Source organism: Perognathus longimembris, chromosome 17 (assembly GCF_023159225.1).
Source record: "Perognathus longimembris pacificus isolate PPM17 chromosome 17, ASM2315922v1, whole genome shotgun sequence".
In the NCBI taxonomy this organism is placed as follows: domain Eukaryota; kingdom Metazoa; phylum Chordata; class Mammalia; order Rodentia; family Heteromyidae; genus Perognathus; species Perognathus longimembris.
Window position 1 is genome coordinate 6797634 of NC_063177.1, and position 23664 is coordinate 6821297.

Here is a 23664-nt window from a genome sequence, read left to right on the forward strand (position 1 = left end):
GCCATTCTGGGGCTGGAATATGGCCTAGTGGTAGAGCACTTGCCTCTGAGCATACCTGAAGCCCTGGGTTCTATTCCTTAGCACCACATATATAGAAAAAGGTGCTGTGGCTCAAGTGGCAGAGTGCTAGCCCTGAGCAAAAAGAAGCCAGGGATAGTGCTCAGGCCCTGAGTTCAAGCCCCAGGACTGGCAAAAAACAAACAAAAAAAGAAAGTGTAGCCGTTCTGAACTCTGTCATCACCAGTTTCTCCTTCCATGACGCCTCTGAACTCTGTCATCACCAGCTTCTCCTTCCATGACGCCTATCTTTATGAGTTTCCCCTGTGTTCTTTGTTCATCCTGTTAAAAGTGGGGAGCTCCAGCAGAATTATGCCTCTCTCATAAATGTCCTCATGGTGCCTGGAATGCACACCGCAAACACTTTGTAAGTGGCCCCATGCCTCTCCCTCGCTCCCTCTTTTGTGCCAGTGCTAAGGCTTCAACTCAGGTTCTAAGCGCTGTCCCTTAGCTTTTTCACTCAAAGCTAGCTCTCTACCAATTGTGCCACAGCTTCACTTCTGGACTCTTTGCTAGATAACTGGAGATAAGAATCTCACAGACTTTCCTGACTGGGTGGCCTTCGAACCTTGATCCTCAGATCTCAGCCCCTGAGCATCTAGAGTTACAGGTATAAGCCAACAGCGCCCAGTGGCTTCTTGCTTCTCCTGTACTGAGTGATCTCAAGATAGTGCATGTTCAATCAGTTGAGGTGAAGAGGATGGATACGTGGACTGGAAGGAAGAGGTAGGTACTGAGGGACAGACCCCCCCCACCCCAACCTGGATAACCCAGGATTCACCCAAATCCACACTCACTTCCCATGGTTCTTCCAAATCCTCGGAAAGGAACAACTAGCACACAGGGCTCTGTGTATGATATATATTTATATATATAATTGCTCTCATTTTATTGTACTTTATCCTCTTTTTACAGTAGATCTGACACAGGCATTAAATAACTGTAGAGAAAGAGATCACTGGAGAGAAGAGGGTATAGGAAAACCTGGGGGCCCAAAGGGAAGAGACACAGATCCAGTGAGAGGAAAAAGGGGAGGGTCCATCGTGGGTGGGGTGTGGAGGCTGCAGCATTGAAAAGGGGGATGGTTAGACAAGTGGAGGAAAAGAGTTAAAAATGCCTCTATAACCAAACAGTACTCACAGCAGGAGGCCCCTCATTTGACATTCTATGGGCATTATTTTATTTATTTTTAAAGGCAAAAGGGTCTGAAGGAGTGGAGCAAAGAAATTCAGAAGCTAGACTGAGGAAGGGATTTGAAATATTCAGGCTGGCATGCAGAGGAAAGGGAAGGAGTTAGTGATCAGTCAGTAACTTGCTAGAAGCCAGAGAGAGGAGGGTGGGGACCGATGTGGGCTCAGGAGAAGGAGGTGGACTAGTCCCCCAGCCAGCTGACGTTTCCAAGGTGGCCACTGGGGATGGAGCCAAGATGGCTGCCCCTCCCCCAGAGCTCCCTGGGAAGTGGAACTTGAAGGATATTCTCGGAAGGCAAGTGGGGGGAAGGGAGTCATTGGACAAACAAAGTACATATTCAACCTAAAGTCAAACCCACCTCTCAGAGTAGTGACTATTCAGATGACAGAAGGAACCAGGAAGGAATTGGAATGTGGGGCACTAGAGAATTCTCTGGAAGAATCAACACTTCTCTTCTAATCCTTCATTTCCCAGTTGATGGAGTCACCATAGGGGGAGAAGCAGGATGTGCCAAGAAAGAGGGAAAAGACCAACAGAGCCATCTTGTACTCAGTGACATGACAAATGGCTGCCTTTCAGAGGAGAGAATAGGGAACAGCCCTGATGGTGGACCCAGAAAAGCCAAAGTCACCAAGACAGTGACTGTAGAGATGGAAAAAGGAGAAAGGATAACAGAAAGAAACAATGGCTGGAGCTTGGGGATGGGAGAAGGGAATCAAATGTGGGTACCGTGTGTGTGTGTGTGTGTGTGTGTGTGTGTGTGTGTGTGTGTGTGTGTATGTGTGTGTGTGTGTGTGTGTGTGTCTAAGTGGGCATTCTCTATAGGTCTCAGAAGATTGGCAGAAGTGCAGGGAGGAGATGTAAAAAGATTCCTCTCGCAGCTAAACCAACCAGAACTATAAAGATTCCCTCCTCTGTGGCCATCTTGGTTGCCCATTTCTGTCTCTGGCTGGGAGAAGGCTGGGAGAAGCTGGCAGAAAATGGGTGCAGTCAGGGATCACAGTGCACATCAGGCTGGGTTGAGAAGTCAAGGAGAAGAGTGTGAGGCAGACAAGTCATAGCTCTGTTATAAAAAATACCTTTAGGGCAGGTGAGGGAAGGATCAGGCAGGGTCAGGGACATTCCAGAAGCATCCACAGGAGAGTGGTGGGGGTGGGAGGAAGGGGCCTCAGGTTTTGTTGATTCGGAGTTTGAAGGCCACACGACCGGCGAACTTGTCTCGCTCATCATCTGTGGCAATGTTGGCAGCATTTATGCGACATTCCACGTTCACCTCCACGTTGGGGGTCACATTCAGGAACTTCACAGCCACCAGGGGCTGTGTGTAGTTCACCTGGGCCAGAAGAGGGCAGGGATCTAGGCCAAGGGCAGCTCAACCTCCTTCCCAAGAAGCCCACTGTGCTCCTAGGAAGCCATCATCCCCCTCCCGTGGGACTTACGTGGAACTTCTTGCCGTAGTAAGGGAAGTACATGAGGTCAATGTTGCCATTAGCAGGGAACATAACAAAGTGGCCGAGATTCTCAGCATCTTCATCTCGCTGTGGAGGGGGGCAGGAAGATAGAAAAGTGAGCATGTTAGACAAGCCAGGAACTCAGGTGCTTCCTTCACCCCTCAAACCATTCTAATCTCAAATGTGATAGGAATCTCTTCAGCTGTAGTGTGCATGTGTGTGCAGATATGCATGTCTTCCATAAGATAGGGAGTTCTGAAGGATGCTAGTATCACAGTACAATCCTTTTACTCTACTAGCTCCCCAAGTGCTTACCCCATCCTTGGGAATCGGTCTCTGGAGCAGAGCCAAGAGAGAATAGATAAACAGTAAGAGCTCCGTAGGAAGGAGGAAGAGGGTGAGTGGGGAGGACAGCACATTTCTAGGGGTCAGAGTGGGAAGTAGGGTTTTGCAGACAACTTCATGGTAGATGGTACTAACCAAACAGCTACCAGATGTCTAAAGGGGATTGAAGAGTACTAGGGTGAGATGGGAGGGGGAGCAGGTGACGTGGAGAATCAGGGGACACAGGAGGAGTAGAAGATGTAAGGGGAGAAGCCAGGGCTTTGGGTGGGTCTATTCTCCAGGAGAGCAGGCTTCTGTATCCTAGAGAAAAGCTAGAGGGCTGGAAGCCCCGTGGAATTCAAGCTACATTAGAGCCCATTCTTACCCCCTTGTCCCTATAGTGTTGGGGCCTCTAGGAGCAAAAAAGAGAGGGAGAGATGGATAAATCACATGAAAGACAAACATGTGGGCAGGTAGGTAAGACCTATAAACTCACCTTCCCAACACAGGTAACATTCATGCTCTGGTTTGCTCCTGCATAGAAGTTGATAACCTGAAGTGAGGAAGAAGGGATGTGAGAGCTGGGAAAGAAGTCCCATCATGGACATCTAGTCTTGCAACTGCAGAGCTGAGCTTCTCAAACAACCAAAAAAATCTCTCTAATGGCCATTAACCCCAGCGAAAGAACACATAGTTAACAGATGGTGGCCCCAGCTCCCTCCTCCACTTTCCCTGAGGACCAAGGTCATGGGTACCCGGTTCATCTTGATGAAGACACAGGGCTGCCCAGTGCTGTAACCATAGTGAGTGGGGTCCCCGATGCCGGAGCAGTTGCCCAGCTGGGTCCGGTTGAATTGGCAGGCACGTTTCGGATAGTTGAGGACCCCGTTATCTGGCTGTTCATAATAACGCCCAGGGCGGCAGACATCATTCTTTTGGGCTTGGATGGAGTCGTTGTAAGCTAAGGAGTGGGAGGGAGAGAGTCACGGGCCTGATGTTCCATTTCCAGGGGTCTCAGTCCACCGCTTCCCAAGGTCCTGGACTAACATATAGCCAGCCCCAATACTCACGCTCCAAAAACTTGTTGAGCTTCTGAACATGCTGATCCCAGCTTTCTGTGTCACTGACATTAACAATGACATCAAGGTTCTCCGTCTTAGGGCGAATCATCAGGCCTATAGCCGACATGGGCAGGAGTGGGAAGGGCTTAAGTAAATAAAATTATTAAGACAAAGGACCAGGCATAGAGGGGGAAAAAATGGCTATGGGAACACCAAGGTAAGGGATGGGGTGAAGATCTGAGATCAGCTTTATAGCGGTGATCTCCATCATATCTGCCATTTTCCTAGATCACACAGCTCTCAGGACATGGGAAGAAAGATCTAAGAACAAACTGAAAAGAACTGAGTTCCTTTGAAGGCTGGGGGACACAAAGGTAGGTACGGTGGCAAGGAGGGGGAACCTTATCACTTACCTGGGGTGGCCAGTCGGTCCTGGTACTTGGGAGTATGATCAGAGACGGTCTGCAGCATCACCCACATGGTGAGGGTAAACATGGCTGTGAGGAAGCCATAGAAGACGAGGTAGAAGAGGAGGATGAAGGCTATGGAGGAGGAAACACAGTCAGCAAGTTCTAAGTCTCTTGTCATGAGCTTACCTCTCTTTCTCTCTCAAAAGTTCTGTACTGGGGTAAGGCCACACAGCTACAGGATGTCTCAGCACCTTCCCCTGGGAGCCAAAGGAAACAAGCTGCAAACACACGTGTCCAGCTTCTAGCCCAGCCTCCCAGCCTCCTCCTACTCCTAGGGCACAGTGAAGCCACAAGAGACCTAAACTCTTGTTGCTGGGACAACCCCAAGAATAGGCCACTGTCATCGTGCCTCTAATTACATTTCCAACTTCTCAACCATGCATGGTCCTGAAAGAGCACAACATCTGTGAGCCCTCCATCAGTGCTCATGCTTAAAGCCATCTCACCACCCTGCAGTCTGGACCCTCATACTCAAATGGCAAGATATGAACTCTCTAGTGCCCCGCAAGAAGCCAAACCTTGAAGGTAGTTCCTAAAATGAGGGGCTTAGCACTATAAACTAGCTGTGAAGTCTCCCAGACAGATGTCAGAACATCAAGGGTCATCATGTTCTCAACTCCTATGCAGGACCCTGAGAGGCCTGGAACAAAGGTAGAATTCCCTGCAGCCTTTTCTCCACACCCTCTCACCATTCAGCCTCTCAGCTTCTAGTAAGGACCCTCCCTTCCCAACACCCTGGCCTGTCAGTCCTTCCACCTCAGAAGACACTTTCTAGCCAGGCACCCATGGCTCATGCTTGTAGTCCCAGCTACTTAGGAGACTGAGCTCTGAGGATCACAGTGCAAGCCAGCCCAGACAGGAAAGTTCATGAGACTCTTATCTCCAACTAATCACTAAAAAGCCAGAAGTAGAGCTGTGGTTCAAGTAGTAGAGCACCAGCCTTGAGCAAAAACGGGAGAGCACCTAGTCCCTGAGTTCAAGCCCTAGTACTAGTAGACACAGGACACTTTTCCATGATGTCTCAGACTTCCAAGCATTCAGATCCCTCATCAGGCAGAGGATGGGCTTCTGCTTCTAGGACCCTGAGAACAAGGACTGCATTAGACCCCCTTCACGGGTCCCTAGAAGGATATCTGCATCCGGTTGGTGCAGATAACTTGTCGGTTGTGTCACAGTGTCCCCAGTGCTTCATCTCCCCAGTGTGACAATCTTATTTGGAAGAAATCTACCTCTCATCTCACCTGCACCCTGTCACCAGATCCCAGCCACATACAGGTCTCTCTACACCCGCCATGATAAGGGTGGGAAGGTTCCCCAAGCCATCAGAGTCCCAAGACACACCCGGCCTGATGATGTATCGTCTCACCACAGTGACCACTCCTCTCTCCTCGCCAACATCTGATCAGAACACCCGGCCTGGAAACCTCCGTGACACCCTTCCCCAGCAGCCCCCACCCACAAAGCAGCCACGGGAGGCTCCAAACCCCCCATGGTGGAATACAGACAAACAACTTCCTCTGTGAAGCCCCCCCCCCCCCAGACCCCTTCCTCGGACCCGCCCTCTCATGAATGTTCCCAGGGTCCAGGGGGTGGGCGCGAACTAAAAATAGACCCGGCTGGCTGGCTAGTGGGAGCCGGAGGGAGGGCGGTTGCCCTTTCCAGAGGTGGAGGGGGTGATAGTGCGGAGTGGACAGGCCCAGAGGCGGAGCGGGAGCTCCTTGGCGCGGACGCTCGCGGAGCCCGAGACCCCCCGCCCGAGGGGGCTCCGCGGGGGGCGGGAAGGCGGCAGTGACCTACTTTCTCCGCCTCCGCAGCGGCCAGCCTGGAGATTAGACCAGCGATTCGGCCCCCTCCCAGCCCAAAGCCCGACAGGGGAGGGGCCCGGACGCCAGGGACTCGGCAGGAGATGGGGCCCCTGCATCGGGACCCTGCGCCCCACCCCCCCCGGCACCACCAGGCAGCCTCCCCACCGCCTTTCCCGCGCCAACCCGCGTACCCCAGCTGGTCCCGGTGCGGCCCATGAACTGGTGCGTCCTCGGGTTCCACACGAACTCCTTCCACTCCTCAACCACCTGCCCGCAGCTCTTCTTCTCTTTCTGGATGACCATCTTGGCGGCGCGGGCCGAATCCTGGGGCGAGGCGGGGGGCTGCGGGGAAGCGGCGGCGCTGCGCGCTGAAGCCCTCCGCGTACCCGAACGCGCGGAGAGCGAGGGCAGCGGGAGCTAGGGGGACCCCGCTCCGTATGCGAATTCCGGGGTACACGGCCACGCGCTGCGGGGTGCTGGCGGTGCGACTGGAGGTGCGCGCGCCAATGCTAGCCCCCCCAAGTGCGATGAAAAGGGGGAGGTGGTCAGAGCAGGGGATAAGGGGGAAGGGGTGCGGACGCAGCTTCACCTCACAAACGGACTAGAAGCAAAACAAAAAGGGGCGCAAAAATAGATGACTGCAAAACGCGAGCCAAATGCAGAAAAAAAGCGGGGTGCAAAGCAGCAGGGAAAAGGGGGGGGGGAAAGGAGCAGTCCCGAAATCCGAGATGCAAAAAGGCTGTGGAACGCGGCAGGTGGCTGCTCAGAGCTCCTTCGCCCAGCAGAGACCACCGGACCACCGGCAGCCCAGCCACGGGGGGCTGGGGCGGGGACGCGCCGTGGAGGGTCAGTAGGGAGCAGGGGTCCCCAGGCGGAGGCTCCGCTCCTCGGCAGTGCAGGGCCCGCGGGCACCGCGCGCGGTCTTTATACTCGAGACTCTCGGGTGCCCGCCCCGTTCCCACCCCAGAGGCCCCACCCCCCGGGCGCCGGCCCAGGCAACCTCATGCATATGCAAATAAGCCTAGCGATTAGCCCCGCCACACCCCAGAGGCCCCGCCTCCCGGGCCCGGCGATCTTATGCATATGCAAATGAATCCTGACGATTAGCCCCGCCACCGCCTCTCCGGAACCCGGCCGTCTCTTCCCTACCCCCACCCCAGGTACTGGACTGGAGACGGTGGGGGAGGGGACAGAGGGCGTGTCTGGGAGGAAAAGATAAAATATTTCCCCCTCTAAGAGTCAGAGACTAAAAGGGAAGATGATACATACACAGTGAACGATGGGGACCCCGGGAAGAGGTTAGTAAGAGAGTAAGACAGAGATGCTGAGAGAGCCGCTCTGGTACAAACGGCAGAATAGGAAAGGAGCAGAAAGAGCTAGAGACAAAAAAAAAAAAAGAGCCCCAGGATGCTGAGCCAGTTGAGATGGAAGTTACACAGATGTTCAGAGCCACTACAGGAAGCACAGGGTCTCCAGTCCTGCAGCCCGCGTCCATCTCACCTGGTTCTCTCAGCACAGAAATCTTCCCATCTTTCCTAAACATCGCCCTGCAAACTCTCCCCGTACCGCATTCCCAACCCCCAGCATTATCCTAAGACCCGAGCCCTAGTGTGTGTGTGTGTGTGTGTGTGTGTGTGTTGGCCAGTCCTGGGGCTTGAACTCAGGGTCTGAGCACTGTCCCTGAGTTTCTTTTTTGCTCAAGGCTAGCACTCTACCACTTGAACCGCAGCACCACTTTTGGCCTTTTCTGTTTATGTGGTTCTGAGGAATGGAACTCAGGGCTGCCTGCATGCTAGGCAAGCATCCTACCACTAAGCCACATTCCTAGCCCAAGAAGAGATTCTTCTGCCCTGAAATTCTTGCTTTTGTCTTTCTTTCTTTTAAAGATGATCTCCCTGCTGGGCACTAGTGGATCACGCCTGTAATCCTAGATACTAAGGAAGCTGAGATCTGAGGATCATAGTTTGAAGCCAGGGGCAGGAAAGTAAGTGTGGCTCCTCCTATCTCCAATTAACCACTAGAAAGCTAGAAGTAGCATTGTGGCTTAAAGTGGTAGAGTGCTAACCTTGAGCAAAAAAGCTCAGGGAAGTGCCCAGGCTGGGAGTTCAAGTCCTACTGGCTGCACGCGCGCGCGCACACACACACACACACACACACACAATGATCTCCCTAAGTAAACCTAGCTGGCCTTGACCCCACAATCAAAATTTTCCTGCCTTCCTTACTGAAGATAGAAAAATGTTTTTATTTATTTTGGTTTCAAGATATTTATTATATATAAAGCTACGTAAATATACATATATAAAAAGATAATCTATATAAAGATGAAGCTGGACTCCAGTGGCTCATTCCTGTAAATCCCATCTACTCAGAAGGCTGAGATCTGAGGACTGCAGTTCAAAGCCAGCCCAGGTAGAAAATGTCTAAGACTCCATCTCTAAATTACCGCCCAAAGCCAGGCTACAGTAATAGCTGGTGTAGTGGAGTGCCAAGCAAGCAAGCCAAGCAAGAGGCCTTGAATTCAAATTACCTACAAAAAGAAGAAAAGGAGGAGGAGAAAGGTGAGTATTTGAGGGGCTGAGTTTGATCAAGATATACTGTATATATTCAAGGGACAGTTCCATTGTGATGTTTCCATTCTCCATACAATATACCCTATCAAACTCATCCCTTCTCCCCTTTCTAAAATAATTTCAACAGGTCTTATTGCTCTATTTTCATGCTTGCATATAAATTACTTCAATCATATTCACACTCATTCATGCCTCCAACATAGTCTGTATTACTTTCCAATCATTTCTTTCTTTTTCCCATTTTTAATATATATTAATTGCACCAAAGGGGTTCACTATGGTAATTCACATGTGCATCTATTACAATTTAGTGAGATTAACCCCACTTCTTGTTCTTTTCCCTTTCTCCTTACTGCCTATTGTCCAATACATTTCAGTATGTTTCCTTAGGTCATCTTTCTACATAGGTACCATATGTTTCAATATTATGCGTCTACCATTATTCTCTTTCCCTCCATCCCTTCTTGGAAATGTTAATTTTTAAATCTAGAGGCATGAGTCAAGTGGTAGAGCACTTGCCTCGCATTTCAGAGGTCCTGGGTTCAAGCCTCAGTAACGAAAACAACAACAGTAACCACAATCTAAACATCAAATAATAAAGAAAAAGAAAACATCACAAGAGGAGAACTGAGGGGACTAAGGAAAATATTTTGTGTTTTACTGAATTTAATGATACTGTCTTCCTATGAGGAAGGAGCTACAATTTTTCATTTTGAACTAGGAAGTGCACACTATGCATCCGGGCCTGCTTTCTTCTATTCTGCAGTAAACTCTGGATTCATTTTCTCAAAATACATCTTTAATTAGGCCATGCCTCAGCCCAAGGCCAGGCCTTGAACTTTCTCTGTTACCTAGTAGCATGGAATCCTGATTCTTCAGTACATCCTGTACAATACTTCACAATCTATACCCAACCAGCAAGTTGCTTGTGTCCCCAACCAACAAGTTCTCTGCTGGAGCTGAGCCAACATGCCTGAGATGCATGGTACATATCCCTAACCTCACTTTCCCTTTTGCCAGTCCTGGGGCTTGAATCCAGGGCCTAGGCACTCTTCTTTTGCTCAAGGCTAGCGCTCTACTACTTGAGCCACAGCGCCACTTCTGGCTTTTTCTGTTTATGTGGTACTGGGGAATTGAACCCAGCCAGAGCTTCAGCATTCTACCACTTAGCCACATTCCCAGCCCACCCTGACTTCATGCTCTCTCCATTTCTTTCCATCATCCCAGAAGATTTCCCACCCTTCAGAGGCCAGCTTCAACCTCCATCCATCAATGGATATCTTTTTTTTTTTTTTCAGTCAGTGGTGGGTCTTGAACTCTGGGCCTAGGCGTGGTCCCTGAGCTCTTCAGCTCAAGGCTAGTGCTCTACTATTTTGAGTAACAGCACCACTAAAGGTTTTCTGGTGGTTAACTGGAGATAAGAGTCTCTCAGACTTTCCTGCTTTGAACCTCGACCCTCAGATCTCAGCCTAAGTAGATAGGATTACGGGTGTGAGCCACCTGCACCCAGCCTATTGATGCATATCTAATGAACATTTGCCTAGAGCAGGCACTATTCTGGTTCCTGTGCTCCCGGGGTCTCATTCCAGCAGAGAACAAACATAAACAAGTAATATAAGTTATTTTATGCACTGTAATAAAATGTGGTGATGTACTGGAGAATATCTGGTTAGTCAGAGATGACCTTACTAAGGAGATAACTTGAAATATAGAGTATTCAATTCCAGGTCTCAGGCATGGTTGGTACTGAGCTTTCACCCATCCCCTTTTTCTTTAGTTTCAGTGCCAGTACTCAGGAACTTGCCTTCTCACAGCTGCCATTTTACTACTTGAGCCACACCAAGAGCTCTAGCTTTCTGCTGGTTAGTTGGAGATTAGAGGCTCTTGCTTTTGTTGTATTTATTTATTTATTTAATTTTTTTGGCCAGTCCTGGGCCTTGGACTCAGGGCCTGAGCACTGTCCCTGGCTTCTTCCCGCTCAAGGCTAGCACTCTGCCACTTGAGCCACAGCGCCGCTTCTGGCCGTTTTCTGTATATGTGGTGCTGGGGAATCGAACCTAGGGCCTCGTGTATATGAGGCAGGCACTCTTGCCACTAGGCTATATCCCCAGCCCGAGGCTCTTGCTTTTGTCTCTCCAGACTATTTTCAAATTAAGATCCTCATGTTTCATCCTTTTCAGTAGCTAGGACTACAGGTGTAAGCCACTAATGGCTGCACACACACACACACACACACACACACACATATGTATATACATATGCATATATGTGTGTATATACATATGGAGCAAGAGAATTGAGGCAGGGAGGGAGACAGTGTCTCCATAAATTGTTCAGTCTAGGCTCAAATGCTCCATCTTCCTACCTCAGCCTCCCAAGAGCTGGTATTACAGTTGTACATCACCATATCTGGTGAGGAGTTGAATATTTTTGGTGCTGGGGATTGAATCCATGGCTCTCACTAGGTAAGCACTTTACTACTGAGCTACATCCCCACCCCAAGGATGTTGTTATTGTTATTTTTTACAGTATTGGTGGTTTGAACTCAGGGCCTTGTACTTGTTAGGCAGGTACTCTATCACTTGAGCTATCCCCAAGAAAATAATTTTGCAGATTTTTGGTTTTGTTTTGGGGGTGGGGTGTGTGTGTGTGTGTGCGCGCGCGCGCGTGCGTATAGGGCTTGAACTCAGAGCACCACACTTACTCATGGAGAGATATATATGTCCTAGGACTTAAACTCAGGAACTGGGTGCTGTCCTTGAGCTTTTTTTTGCTCAAGGCTAGGGCTATACCACTTGAGCCACAGCTTCACTTCCAGCTTTTGGCGGTTAATTGGAGATAAGAGTTTCATGAGTTTTCCTGCCTAGGCTGGCTTTGCACTGTGATCCTCAGATCTCAGCTTCCTGAGTACCTAGGGTTCTAGGCATGAGCCACTAGCTCCTAGCTTCACCTGGCTTTTTCATTCAAGTCTGGTGCTCCACTAAAGCTTTACTTCTGGCTTTTTGTTGATTAACTGGAAATAAGAGACAGACTTTTCTGTCCAGGCTGGTTTTGAACTGAGATCCTCAGAGCTTCAGTCTCCTGAGTAGCTGGGACTATAGGTGTGAGCTACCAGTGCCCAACTGTGGTTGTTTCTTTGTTTGGTTTGGTTTGTTAGTTTTAGGCAGTATGGAGGATTGAACTCAAGGCCTTGAATTTGCAAGTAGAGCTGTACTACTTGAGCTACCATTCTAGCCCAAATTTTTGCCAGCTATTTTAGAAATAAGAGCCTTGAGTATTTTTCTGCCTGGGCTGGCTTTGAATCACACACCTTCTAAGTTGCTAGGATTAGAAGGTAACTTTTTTATTTTAATTTTATTTTTTGCCAGTCCTGGGGCTTGAACTCAAGGCCTGAGCACTGTCCCTGGCTTCCTTTTGCACAGGGCTAGCACTCTGCCACTTGAGCCACAGAGCCATTCCGGCTTTTTCTGTTTATGTGATGCTGAGGAATCGAACCTAGGACTTCATGCATGCTAGGCAAGCACTCTACCACTAAGCCACATTCCCAGCCCAGAAGGTAACCTAAATGATCAAAAGGAACTATGGGGACCAATGGGGAAGAATGTCCCTGGAAGAGTGGGACTCACAGATGAAAGAAGGTCTTTGAACTGGTGGCTCAGGCCTGTAATCCTAGCTACTCAAGAGGCTGAGATCTGATTATTGTGGTTGGAAGTCAGCCTAGGCAGGAAAGTCAGTGAAACTCTCTCTAATTAACCACCAGAAAGTGGTGGGGGTGCAGTGGGGTGGGGAGTTCAGGAACAGTGTCCAGATCTTGAGTTCAAAACCTAACAACCAGAAAAAAAGAAAAGAAAAGAAAAAGAAGGGCTAGGCAGGAGTCCAACTCTACAGTTTCTTTCAGACCAAAAGGAGCAATCTGAATTTTTCTTTTTTCTTCTTTTTTTTTTTCTTGCTATTCCTGGGCCTTGAACTCAAGGCCTACCTGGGTACTGTTCCTGAGCTTCTTTTGCTCAAGGCTAGCACTCTACCACTTGAGCCTCAGCACCACTTATGGCTTTTACTGTTTATGTGGTACTGAGGAACCAAACCCAGGGCTTCATGCATGTCAGGCAAGCACTCTACCACTAAGCCACATTCCCAGACCTTCTTCCCTTTTCATTTATTTATTTAGTTAGTTATTTTTGTCAGTCCTGGAGTTTGAACTCAGGGCCTGGACACTGTCCCTGAGCTTCTTTTGCTCAAGGCTAGCACTCTACCACTTTTAGCTTTTTCTGTTTATGTGGTACTAAGGAATCAAACCCAGGGTTTCATGCATGCTAGGTAAGCACACTATTACTAATCCACATTCTCAGACCAGTCTGAATTTTTCTTCAAGTATTTTTTATTAGGCCAGTCACCAATGACTCACACCTATACTACTAGCTACTCAAGAGGCTGAATTCTGAGGGTCCATGTTCAAGACCAGCCCAGGAAAACAAATCTGAGGGATTATTATCTCTAGTTAGCCAGCAAAAAGGTGGAACTAGAGGCATGGCTCAAGTGGTAGAGTATCAGCCATGAGTGAAAAAGCTGAGCAATCTCATTCAACATGATGAGACAGAGTCTCATTACATGGCCTAGGCTGGAATCAAAACTTGTGATTCTATTGCTTCCATATTCCCCATGCTGGGATCACAGGTCTGTGCCATCATATCCAGCTGAGTGTTAAAATTTAATCTAAATATAATAGAAGTAATTCTAAGGTTTTAAGCTGATGAAATGACTACATTTAATGGAAGTAATTAGGTGTGATGACATGTACCTGAAATCCCACTGGAGATGAGGCAAGAGGATCATTTGAGCCCAGAAGTTTGATAAGCCTGGGCAAAATAGTATGATCCTAACTGGCCTAGTGGCAAAAGTGCTTGTCTCGTATACATGAAGCCCTGGGTTCAATTCCCCAGCACGACATATACAGAAAATGGCCAGAAGTGGCGCTGTGGCTCAAGTGTCAGAGTGCTAGCCTTGAGCAAAAAGAAGCCAGGGACAGTGCTCGGCCCTGAGTCCAAGGCCCAGGACTGGCCAAATAAATAAATAAATACATACATACATAAATACATAAATAAAATGAAAGGAGGGAGGGAGGGAAGGAAGGAGGGAAAAGTAGGAAGGAAAGAAAAGAAATAAAGTGTGATGGTGTGTGACTACAACCTTAGCACTTGGCATTTGGGAGGCTGAGGCAGGAGGATTACAAATGCAAGGCCACCCTAGGCTCAAAAATAAAACCAAGGACTTGGAAATGTGGCCCAGGGGTAGAGTGCTTGTCTAGCATACATGAAGCCCTGGGCTCAATTCCTCAGCACCACACACACAGAAAAAGCCAGAAGAGGCGCTGTGGCTCAAGTGGTAGAGTTTCTAGCCTTGAGCAAAAGAAGCTCAGGGACAGTGCCCAGGCCCTGAATTCAAGTCCCAGGACTGGTAAAAATAAATAAAATAAAAAATAAAACCCGTATCTTGGTGAGGTGACGTACATCTGTTCATCTAACTACTCAGGAAGCTGAGATCAGGAGGATTAAAGTTCCAGGCCAACCAGGGGGGGGGAAAAAAACATATTCATGAGATTTCCATCTCAACAGAAACAGCTGGGCATGGTAACATGTACCTGTTACCACCAATAGTAGGAAGCTGGGACCTTGGGAAATGAGAACATTTAAGAGGCCTTTGCAACAAGCAGTCCAAAAATGTGGCTGGCTTGATCAGGATAGCAGAGTAGCAGGAGGAGACAAGAGTGGAATCAGGATCTATTTCAGAAGTAGACTAGAGTGAAAAATAGGAATAAGACGAAGAGAGGAATATAGGCTGTCATCAAGTTTTTCTCTTGAGCAATTGGGTTAGGAACTTATTCTGGTACCTAGCTACTTAAGAGACTAAGATTGGAAGGTCATGGTTTGAGACCAGCCTTGTATATAAGATCCCCTTCTCAACCAATAGCTGGGTGTGGGGTGTGCGCATCATTCCTGCTAGGATGAGTAAGCCTAAAATAAGAGGATTAAGGTCTAGACATGCACCTGAGCAGAAAGTCAAAGCCGATATCAAAAATATTCAGCACAGGCTGGGAATATGACCTAGTGGCAAGAGTGCTTGCCTCCTACACATGAAGCTCTTGGTTCGATGCCCCAGCACCACATATATGGAAAACGGCCAGAAGGGGCGCTGTGGCTCAGGTGGCAGAGTGCTAGCCTTGAGCAGGAGGAAGCCAGGGACAGTGCTCAGGCCCTGAGTCCAAGGCCCAGGACTGGCCAAAAAAAAAAAAAATTCAGCACAAAAAAGGACTGAAGCTGGGTGCTGATAGCTCACGCCTGTAATCCTAGCAACTTAGGAGGCTGAGATCTAAGAATCGTTGTTCAGGGCTGGGGATGTGGCCTAGTGGCAAGAATGCTTGCCTCCCATACATGAAGCCCTGGGTTCAATTCCCCAGCACAAGATATACAGAAAATGGCCAGAAGTTGCGCTGTGGGTCAAGTGGCAGAGTGCTAACTTTGAGCAAAAAGAAGCCAGGGACAGTGCTCAGGCCCTGAGTCCAAAAGCCCCAACTGGCAAAAAAAAAAATAAGAATCTTTGTTCAAAGCCAGCCCAGGTAGGAAAGTCCATGTGACTCTTATCTCCAATAAACTACAAATAAAAAAACCACCCAAAAACAGAAGTGGAGCTGTGGTTCAAGTGGTAGAGAGCTACCCTTGAGCAACAAAAGCTCAGGGACAGAGCCCAGGCCTGAGTTTAACCCCCAGGACCAGCACCAAAGCAAGGCTGAAAGCATGGCTCAGCAGTAGAGCAACTGCCTAGTAAGCCTGAGGCCCTGGGGTCAAACCTCAGTACTGCCAAAAAGAAGAAAAAGAGAATAAAAGAAAAGGGGCTAGTGGCCAGTGGCTCACCCCTGTATTCCTAGCTATGCAGGTGGCTGAAATCTGAGGATTGCAGTTCAAAGCCAGCTGAGACTGGAGAGAATCTCCAGTTAACCACCAAAAAGCTGAAAGCGGAGCTGTGGCAAAAGTAATAGTGTGATCCTTGAACGAAAAACCTAAAAGATAGTGCCCAGACACTGAGTTCAAGCCCCAGTATGTGCACATACACAAAAAAATTTGTTTTATATGTTTTATCTTTTCAACTGTCATCTGTTTGTTTTTTGCTTGTTTGTTTTGTTTCTGCAGGGCTGAGGATCAAATCTAAGGTCTTCTTTATGTGAGCCAAGCACTTTACCCAGTTGATCCCTAGTCCTAGACTCTAAGCTTTTTGCAAGCATGCCTTTGTCTTCCAACTTATACAGTCTCCATAGCTAAGCAGCCCGTACAGAGATATCAAGTGTAAGGCTTGGTTGCTGAATTAGACTTTAACAGGGGCTAGCTCCTTCTGCAGGAAACCCCAGGGAAGCAGTTTACTCTGCAGCAGCAGGAGAGAAGCCCTGAAATGGTCCAACCTCCATCTGGAGCCAGGAGACCCTCTCACACCCAGCTGGGTAAACACCACCTAGGGGTAGCCTCCAGCTTCTTGGCTCAGCCTCTACCCTGTACCCCAGGCTCATTTGGAACAGAAAGTGGGAATGTCTTTGGTGCACTGTGGAGGGATTATGGACTAAGGGTACAATATCTGTCACTCCCTTCCTTGTGTTTTCTGAAGCTTAGGAGGGAATGGGTGGGTAGGAAGAAATCTTGAACCAAAGGTCTCATCCAAGTTTAAGGGGAAATAAGCTAAGAAAGGGAGATCCAGAAGGATACCAGTGCATCAGCACTGCAATAATAATAATAATAATAATAATAATAATAATAATAATAATAATAGGAAAAGCAGGAGGGAAGGGGGAGGAGGAGACAGAGGAAGAGGAAGACAGTCTTTCGACTGCATAATGAAACTCTTTGTGGGTCCTGCTGAGAGTTTGGGCACCATCAGTGCTGGAACATGTTTGTTTTTTCTGTTTTGTTTTTTGGTGCTAACAATTGAATCTGGGGCCTCATGCATGCTAGGCAGGCACTCTGTTTATCTGAGTTATAAAATGCAGGCAACATAAAAAACATCTTCACTGTTGGTAAGCTCAGTGGCAGAAGTAGAAGTATGGCTCAAGTGGTAGAGCACCAGCCTTGAGTGAAAATATAAGCAAGAACACAATGCCCTGAACTCAAGCCCCAGTACTGGCTAAAAAATAAAGTTGTTGTTGGTAGCGGTGTTTGTGTGTGGTTTTTCTTTTTCTGCTTCTTAGAGGGGGCAAAGGGAGGCATAGAAAGGGAGAAAGGGTGAACCATTGCAATCATGGTATTCAGCGTATACTATATGGAAAAATGAACTATATAACTTCTGGGCAGAGATGGGAAGGAAACAGGGAAAGTAAAGGAAGGGGTGACATTGTCCAAAAGAAAAATGTATGCATTATCTGAATTGTGAAATGGCAACTCCTCTGTACAATACCTTAATAATAACAATAAAATTATATTTTAAAAACAATTAAAATGGGTTGGGAATGTGACTTAGTGGTAGAATACTTGCCTAGCATGTGTGAAGCTCTGGGTTTGATTCCTCAGTACCACATAAAGAGAAAAAGCCAGAAGTGGTGTTGTAGCACAAGTGGTAGAGTGCTAGCCTTGAGCAAAAAACCCCTCAGGGACAGTGCCCAGGAAGGCCCTGAGTTCAAGCCCTAGGACTGAAAAAAAAAATCAAAAAACAAAAATAAGTACAACAAGGCTAGGTATATGGCCTAGTGGAAAGAGTGCTTGCCTCGTACACATGAAGCCCTGGGTTTGATTCCTCAGCACCACATATATAGAAAATGGCCAGAAGTGGCACTGTGGCTCAAGTGGCATAGTGCTAGCCTCGAGCAAAAAGAAGCCAGTGACAATGCTCAGGCCCTGACTTCAAGGCCCTGGACTGGCCAAAAAAAATATTAAAAAGTACAAAAGGGGCTGGGAATGTGACTTAGCAGTAGAGTGCTTGCCTAGCATGCATGAAGCTCTGGGTTCGATTCCTCAGTACCACATAAACAGAGCTGGAAGTGGCGCTGTGGCTCAAATGGTAGAGCACTGGCCTTGAGCAAAAGAAGCTCAGGGACAGTGCCCAGGCCCTGAGTTTAAGCCCCAGGACTGGCACAGATAGAGAGATAGATAGATGGATAGACGGACAGATAGACAGACAGACAGATACATAATACATACTTTTTTTTTTTTTTTTTGCTAGTCCTAAGCCTTGGACTCAGGGCCTGAGCACTGTCCCTGGCTTCTTTTTGCTCAAGGCTAGCACTCTGCCACTTGAGCCACAGCACCACTTCTGGCCATTTTCTGTATATGTCGTGCTGGGGAATGGAACCCAGGGCCTCATGTATATGAGGCAGGCACTCTTGCCACTAGGCCATATCCCCAGTCCCATAATACATACATATACATACATGGATGGATGAATGGATGGATAGGTAGGTAGGTAGGTAGAACAAAGTTGGGAGCCAGTAGCTCATGCCTGTAATTCCAGCTACTCAAGAGGCTAAAATCTTTGGCTAACAGTTCAAAGCTAGCTTAAGCAGGAAATCCCATGAGATTCAAATCTCAAATTACCCACCAAAAGTGGAATTCTGGCTCAAGAGGTAGAGCTTCATTCAGCCTTGAGCAAAAAAGCTAAGGTGCCATACCTGGGTCCTGAGTTCAAGCTCCAGTACCAACACAAAAAATAAAATAAGGTTCAGTGTCATCACGGATATTCATATGTATGCAACCACCATTACCATCCATTTGCAGACCTTTATTACCCTTTTTGCTGGCACTGGGGCTTGAACTCAGAGCATCAAGCTTGTTCTGCTTGCATGCTCAGCTGTCTCTACCACTTGAGTCACGCCTCCAGACTGGCTTTTTTCTTGGTTATTTTGGAAATGAAATCTCCCATTAAATCTTCACAGCAACCCTATGAGCAGAATAATGTCCCTATTTTGTAGATGGGAAAACTGAGAATTAAAAGGATTGGTTCAACTTGACACATCTAATAAATCATCTTGATGATTCTTGGCAGAACAACCAAGTCCTTAGTATTTCATAGCTATCTCTATTAAAGCCCTTCTTTTTCTTTATTTCTTTTTTTAGGTCCAAACCCTGGACTCAAATTCAGTATCTGATGTTTTGCTCATTGGCTACCATTCTATACCAACTGAGCCATGCCTCCAACCCCTATGAAAACTTTTGTACATGTCTGTCTCTCAAGACTCCCCATTCTCCAGGGCTAATACCAAATCTCATTCATTCTTAGAGTCTCTGTGATAGCACAGTGCTTGGCAGACTGTCAACACCCAATAAATGTTAGTTGAAAGAAAGAGAGTAAGGACAGGGGCATGAAGACTAGAGGGAAGGAGGGAGGGAAGGAGCAGGCCAGGCCTGGGGGCTGCAGGGTGTGCTGCCAAGCTCTGTAAAGTTTTTATGGGGGGTGTAGGGGAAGGCAGGGGATGTTGGACAGGCATTGTCAGTGCCCTTGGTAGGGGATTGGCAAAGTCTATACCAGAGACAAGTCAGTCTTAATGAAAGGGTGTAGACAGCCCTGGATGGTAATCAGGAATTGTGGAATCTAGGGCAAGCTGGAGAAAGAAAGGTTGGGGCACAATGTCCTAGAGAGGGCAGGGTAGAGAGAAGAGAGAAAAACCAACCCCTGAGAGATTCTAGGGACACAAAACCAGGAAGCTGCCACTCAGAACAACCCCATGCGAGAGCCCAGGTGTATTTGGGCTCATTAACTTCCTGTGACTCGCTCACACAACATGGCTTCTTTCCATCATTTAGGTATCTGCTCAAGTGACATTACCCCAGAGAGGCCTTTCCCCATTACCTGACCTCCAGGCTAATGTCCTTCTCATCCTCTCTCATCTCCACCTCCAAGACCTTGAACTCTTGCTTCATTTTTGTGCTCAAGGAGGAAGTGGATGGAGCTACATTTGAGCCACAACTTCCATGTCCAGTTTTTTTTTTTGCCAGTCTTGGGGCTTGAACTCAGGGCCTGATCACTGTCCCTGGCTTATTTTTTTTCTCAATGCTAGCAGTCTACCACTGGAGCCACAGCACCAGTTCTGGCTTTTTTCTATATGTGTGGTTCTGAGGAATTGAACCCAAGGCTTCATGTATGTGAGGCTTCATGTATGTGGAGATAAGAGTCTCTCAGATTTATCTGTCTTAGCTGGCTTCAAACTGGGATCCTCAGATCTCAGCCTCCTGAGTAGCTAGGTTTATAGTTGTGAGCCATCAGCACCTTGTCTCCTCCTCTTCCTCCTCTTCTTCCTCCTCCTCCTTCTTCTTTTTTTGCCAGTCCTGGGGCTTGAACTCTGGGCCTGGGCTCTGTCCCTGAGTTTCTTTTGCTCAAGGCTAGCACTCTACCTCTTGAGCAACAGCGCCACTTCCAGAATAGAACCCAGGGCTCCATGCATGCTAGGCAAGCACTCTACCACTAAGCCACATTCCCAGCCCCCTCCTCTTTTTATACTACAGGATTTTATTCCCTTTGTAACTCCAACTACTATCTAAAGTAATGGTGCATATTTATTTTCCTTATGGTATGCTTCCTCTCCCTCCATATTGTAAGATGTATAACAGCAGGTACTGTGTGTGTCCTGTTCATCAATGCATCCCCAGTGCTCAACAGTAGTGCTTCATAAATGACAGTTGAATGAACATACTTAAGTAGCCTAGGTTGACATCAACAGGGACCAGAGTTGAGTTTGGACTCCTTGGTCAAGCTTGAGGCCTCTCCCACAAACCCTGGTGGCTGGGTAGAAGCAACTGGAGATGCCAAGAGTGTCTACGGGGTCAATATTAGGAGGTGTACAAGGCCAGGTTTGGAATTTGTTTCTTTCACCCCAAAGGCCTCTTTGCAATTAAGGTCATTTAAGTCGTGGATGACCCTATAGAAGGTAACAGTAGACCCAATGAATGATACCTATTGCCTGGATAACTAGTGGTCTGATCCTTGTAAAATACTGACAGTTAAATCTGGGCACTGGTGGCTCATGCCTGTAATCATAGCTACTCAGGAAACTGAGATCTAAGAATCATGGTTCAAAGGTAGGTATGCAAGGCTCTATCTCCAATTAACCATCAAAAAGCCAGACTGGAGGTATGGTTCAGATAGTAGAGTGCCAGCTGTGATCAAGACAGCTGAAGGGAGAGAATTGGGCCTTGAGTTTAAGCCCCAGTACTGGCACACGAAAAACAAAATGGGGGTGGGGGGTATGTGTGATGGGAATGTGGCTTAGTGCCTAGCATGCATAAAGCCCTGGATTTGATTCTTCAATACCACATAAATGCAAAAAGCTGAAAGTGGTGCTATGGCTTAAGTGGTAGAGTGCAAGCCTTGAGCAAAAGAACCTCAGGGACAGTGCCTAGGCCCTGAGTTCAAGCCCTAAAAAAACAAAAAAGAAAGAAAGAGAGAAAGAGTGAGAGAGAGAGAGAGAGAGAGGAAGAAAGGAAGGAAGGAAGGAAGGAAAGAAGGAAGGAAAAAAAAAAAAAGCCAGGCACCAGGGCCTCATGCCTGTAATCCTAGCTACTCAGGAGGCTATCTAGGATACTAGTTCAAAGGTAGCCTGGGCAGGAGACTATTATCACCAATAAACTACTCAAAAGAGCCAGACGTTGTGCTGTGGCTCAAGTGGTAGAGTGCTGGACTTGAGCAAAAGAAGCTCAGGGACAGAGCCCAGGCCCAGAGTTCAAGTCCCAGGACCAGAAAAACAAACAAACAAAACAAAAACAAACAAAGAAAGAAAATAACTTGAGAGGTAGCCTGGAAGTGGTGGTGCAAGTCTGTAATCCTAGTTACTGAGAAGATGGAAATAGAAGTGAGAGATCAAGAGCAGCTGAAGAGAGGTTCCTGAAACTTTGACTCAGAAATAATATAAAAACACCAAAAGCTGGGAGTTGGTAGCTCAGGCCTGGGATCCTAGCTGTTCAGGAGTCTTAGATGTGAGGATGAAGATTCAAAGCCAGCCAGGACAGGAAAGCTTGTGACACTCTTATCTTCAATTAAGCACTCAAAAAGTTGGAAGTGGAACTCTGGCTCAAGTGATGGAGTGCTAGCCTTGAGCAAAAGGAAGTTCAGGGACAGTGCTCAGGCCCTGAGTTCAAGCCTCAGGATCCACATGCACACACACACACACACACACACACACACACACACACACACACCAAAATGGCTAAGAGATGTCATTTAAGAGTTAAGAGAATTTTCATGAGGCCCTAGATTCAATTCCCAGTACAAACAAGGAGGGAGAAGAAGGAGGAAGAAAAGGAAGTGGTGGGGGCGGGGGGAGAAGAAGAAAATAACTAGGAGGTTGAGACACTGGGATTCCCATGGAGTTGGGAGATAGTTGGGGATGGGTTAAGTTTTGGAGAGGGTTGGGGCTTGAGAGCTAGGGACCTCAGCCCAGAGGCTTCCCCACTCCCTGGCAGGCAGGGACAGCTGAAGGCCAGGAGCTGGGAGCTGGGGACATGGGGCTTATGCATGAGGGCTCCACAAAGAGGGTGAGGGGCACCAGGATTCTCCAGAGCTTTGACAGCTAAAGGGTGGGTCACCATGTTTTCTGAAAGCAGAGCTCTTCCTGAATATGCCTATTCTTCCCAAATGGGACCAGCACAAGCCAGTTCTTGTTTAATGGAGTAGAGACCAATTTGTCTGGGAATGCAACAAGGACAGAGGTGAGATGAGGCCACTCTCTCCCTCAGCCCCTCCCTTTTTCTTTCCTTTCCTTTTTTTCATTTTTAGTGCTGGGGATGGAGCTCAAGGCCCTCACACATGCTAGGCAAGCACTCCACCCTTGCACTATACTCACCCCCCATTCCCCCTCCCCAACAGTCTCTACCCTTTTTCTTTTTCCCTGCATCCACCTCTTCCCAGAACCCCTGCCCAGTCTCTCTGTGACCCTCTCACGCCCCCTGCTGCTCCTTTTCAGAGTAGCAATGGCCATACTAACGACCAGTATGACAGACAACAAAATTCCATTCTAACATGAAAGTCAGGAAGCTAGAGTAGATGCTGGAAAAGAAGAGGGGTTCCTGGCTTCCAGAAAGCACCCCATAACTCTGTGTGTGTGTGTGTGTGTGTGTGTGTGTGTGTGTGTGTGTGTGTGTGTGTGTGTGTGTGTTTTCTCTTGCTGTGACTCAGTTTAAGTTACTACAGCCTCAGGGAGGCCATCTTTGGACCCCAACCTCCTACTCTCCACATTTTAACTTTTTTTTTTTTTTTTTTTTGGTGCTGGTACTGGGGCTTGAACTCGGGGACTGGGTGCTGTCCCTGAGCTTTTTCACTCAAGGCTGGTGTTCTACCACTTGAGCCACAACTTCACTTTCAGCTTTTTGCTGGTTAATTGAAGATAAGAATCTTGTGGACTCAGGCTGGGGATATGGCCTAGTGGTAAGAGTGCTTGCCGCATATACATGAAGCCCTGGGTTCAATTCCTCAGCACCACATATACAGAAAATGGCCAGAAGTGGCACTGTGGCTCAAGTGGCAGAGTGCTAGCCTTGAGCAAAAGGAAGCCAGGGACAGTGCTCAGGCCCTGAGTCCAAGCCTCAGGACTGGCAAAAAAAAAAAAAAAGAATCTTGTGGACTCTCCTGCCTGGCCTGGTCTGGGATCCTCAAATCTCAGCCTCCTGAGTAGCTAGGATTACAGGAATGAGCCACTGGCACACAGCACATTTTCATAACTTTCTTTTCTTTTCTGTCAGTGATGGGACTTGAACTCAGGGCTGTCATTGAGC

General features: G+C 47.8%; 1 protein-coding gene across 1 annotated transcript; it reads right to left on the reverse strand.

Annotated features, from left to right (window-relative positions):
- Positions 1–904: 904 nt before the first annotated feature.
- Positions 905–7238, reverse strand: Atp1b2 (ATPase Na+/K+ transporting subunit beta 2). Its single transcript, XM_048366538.1, has 7 exons — positions 6551–7238; positions 4498–4626; positions 4094–4198; positions 3779–3984; positions 3520–3576; positions 2688–2786; positions 905–2581 (listed from the first exon to the last, which is right to left on the reverse strand). Exons 1-7 carry the CDS (start codon positions 6660–6662, stop codon positions 2417–2419), a joined length of 873 nt encoding a protein of 290 aa, XP_048222495.1. The 5' UTR covers positions 6663–7238; the 3' UTR covers positions 905–2416.
- Between the last annotated feature and the right edge of the window lie 16426 nt (positions 7239–23664).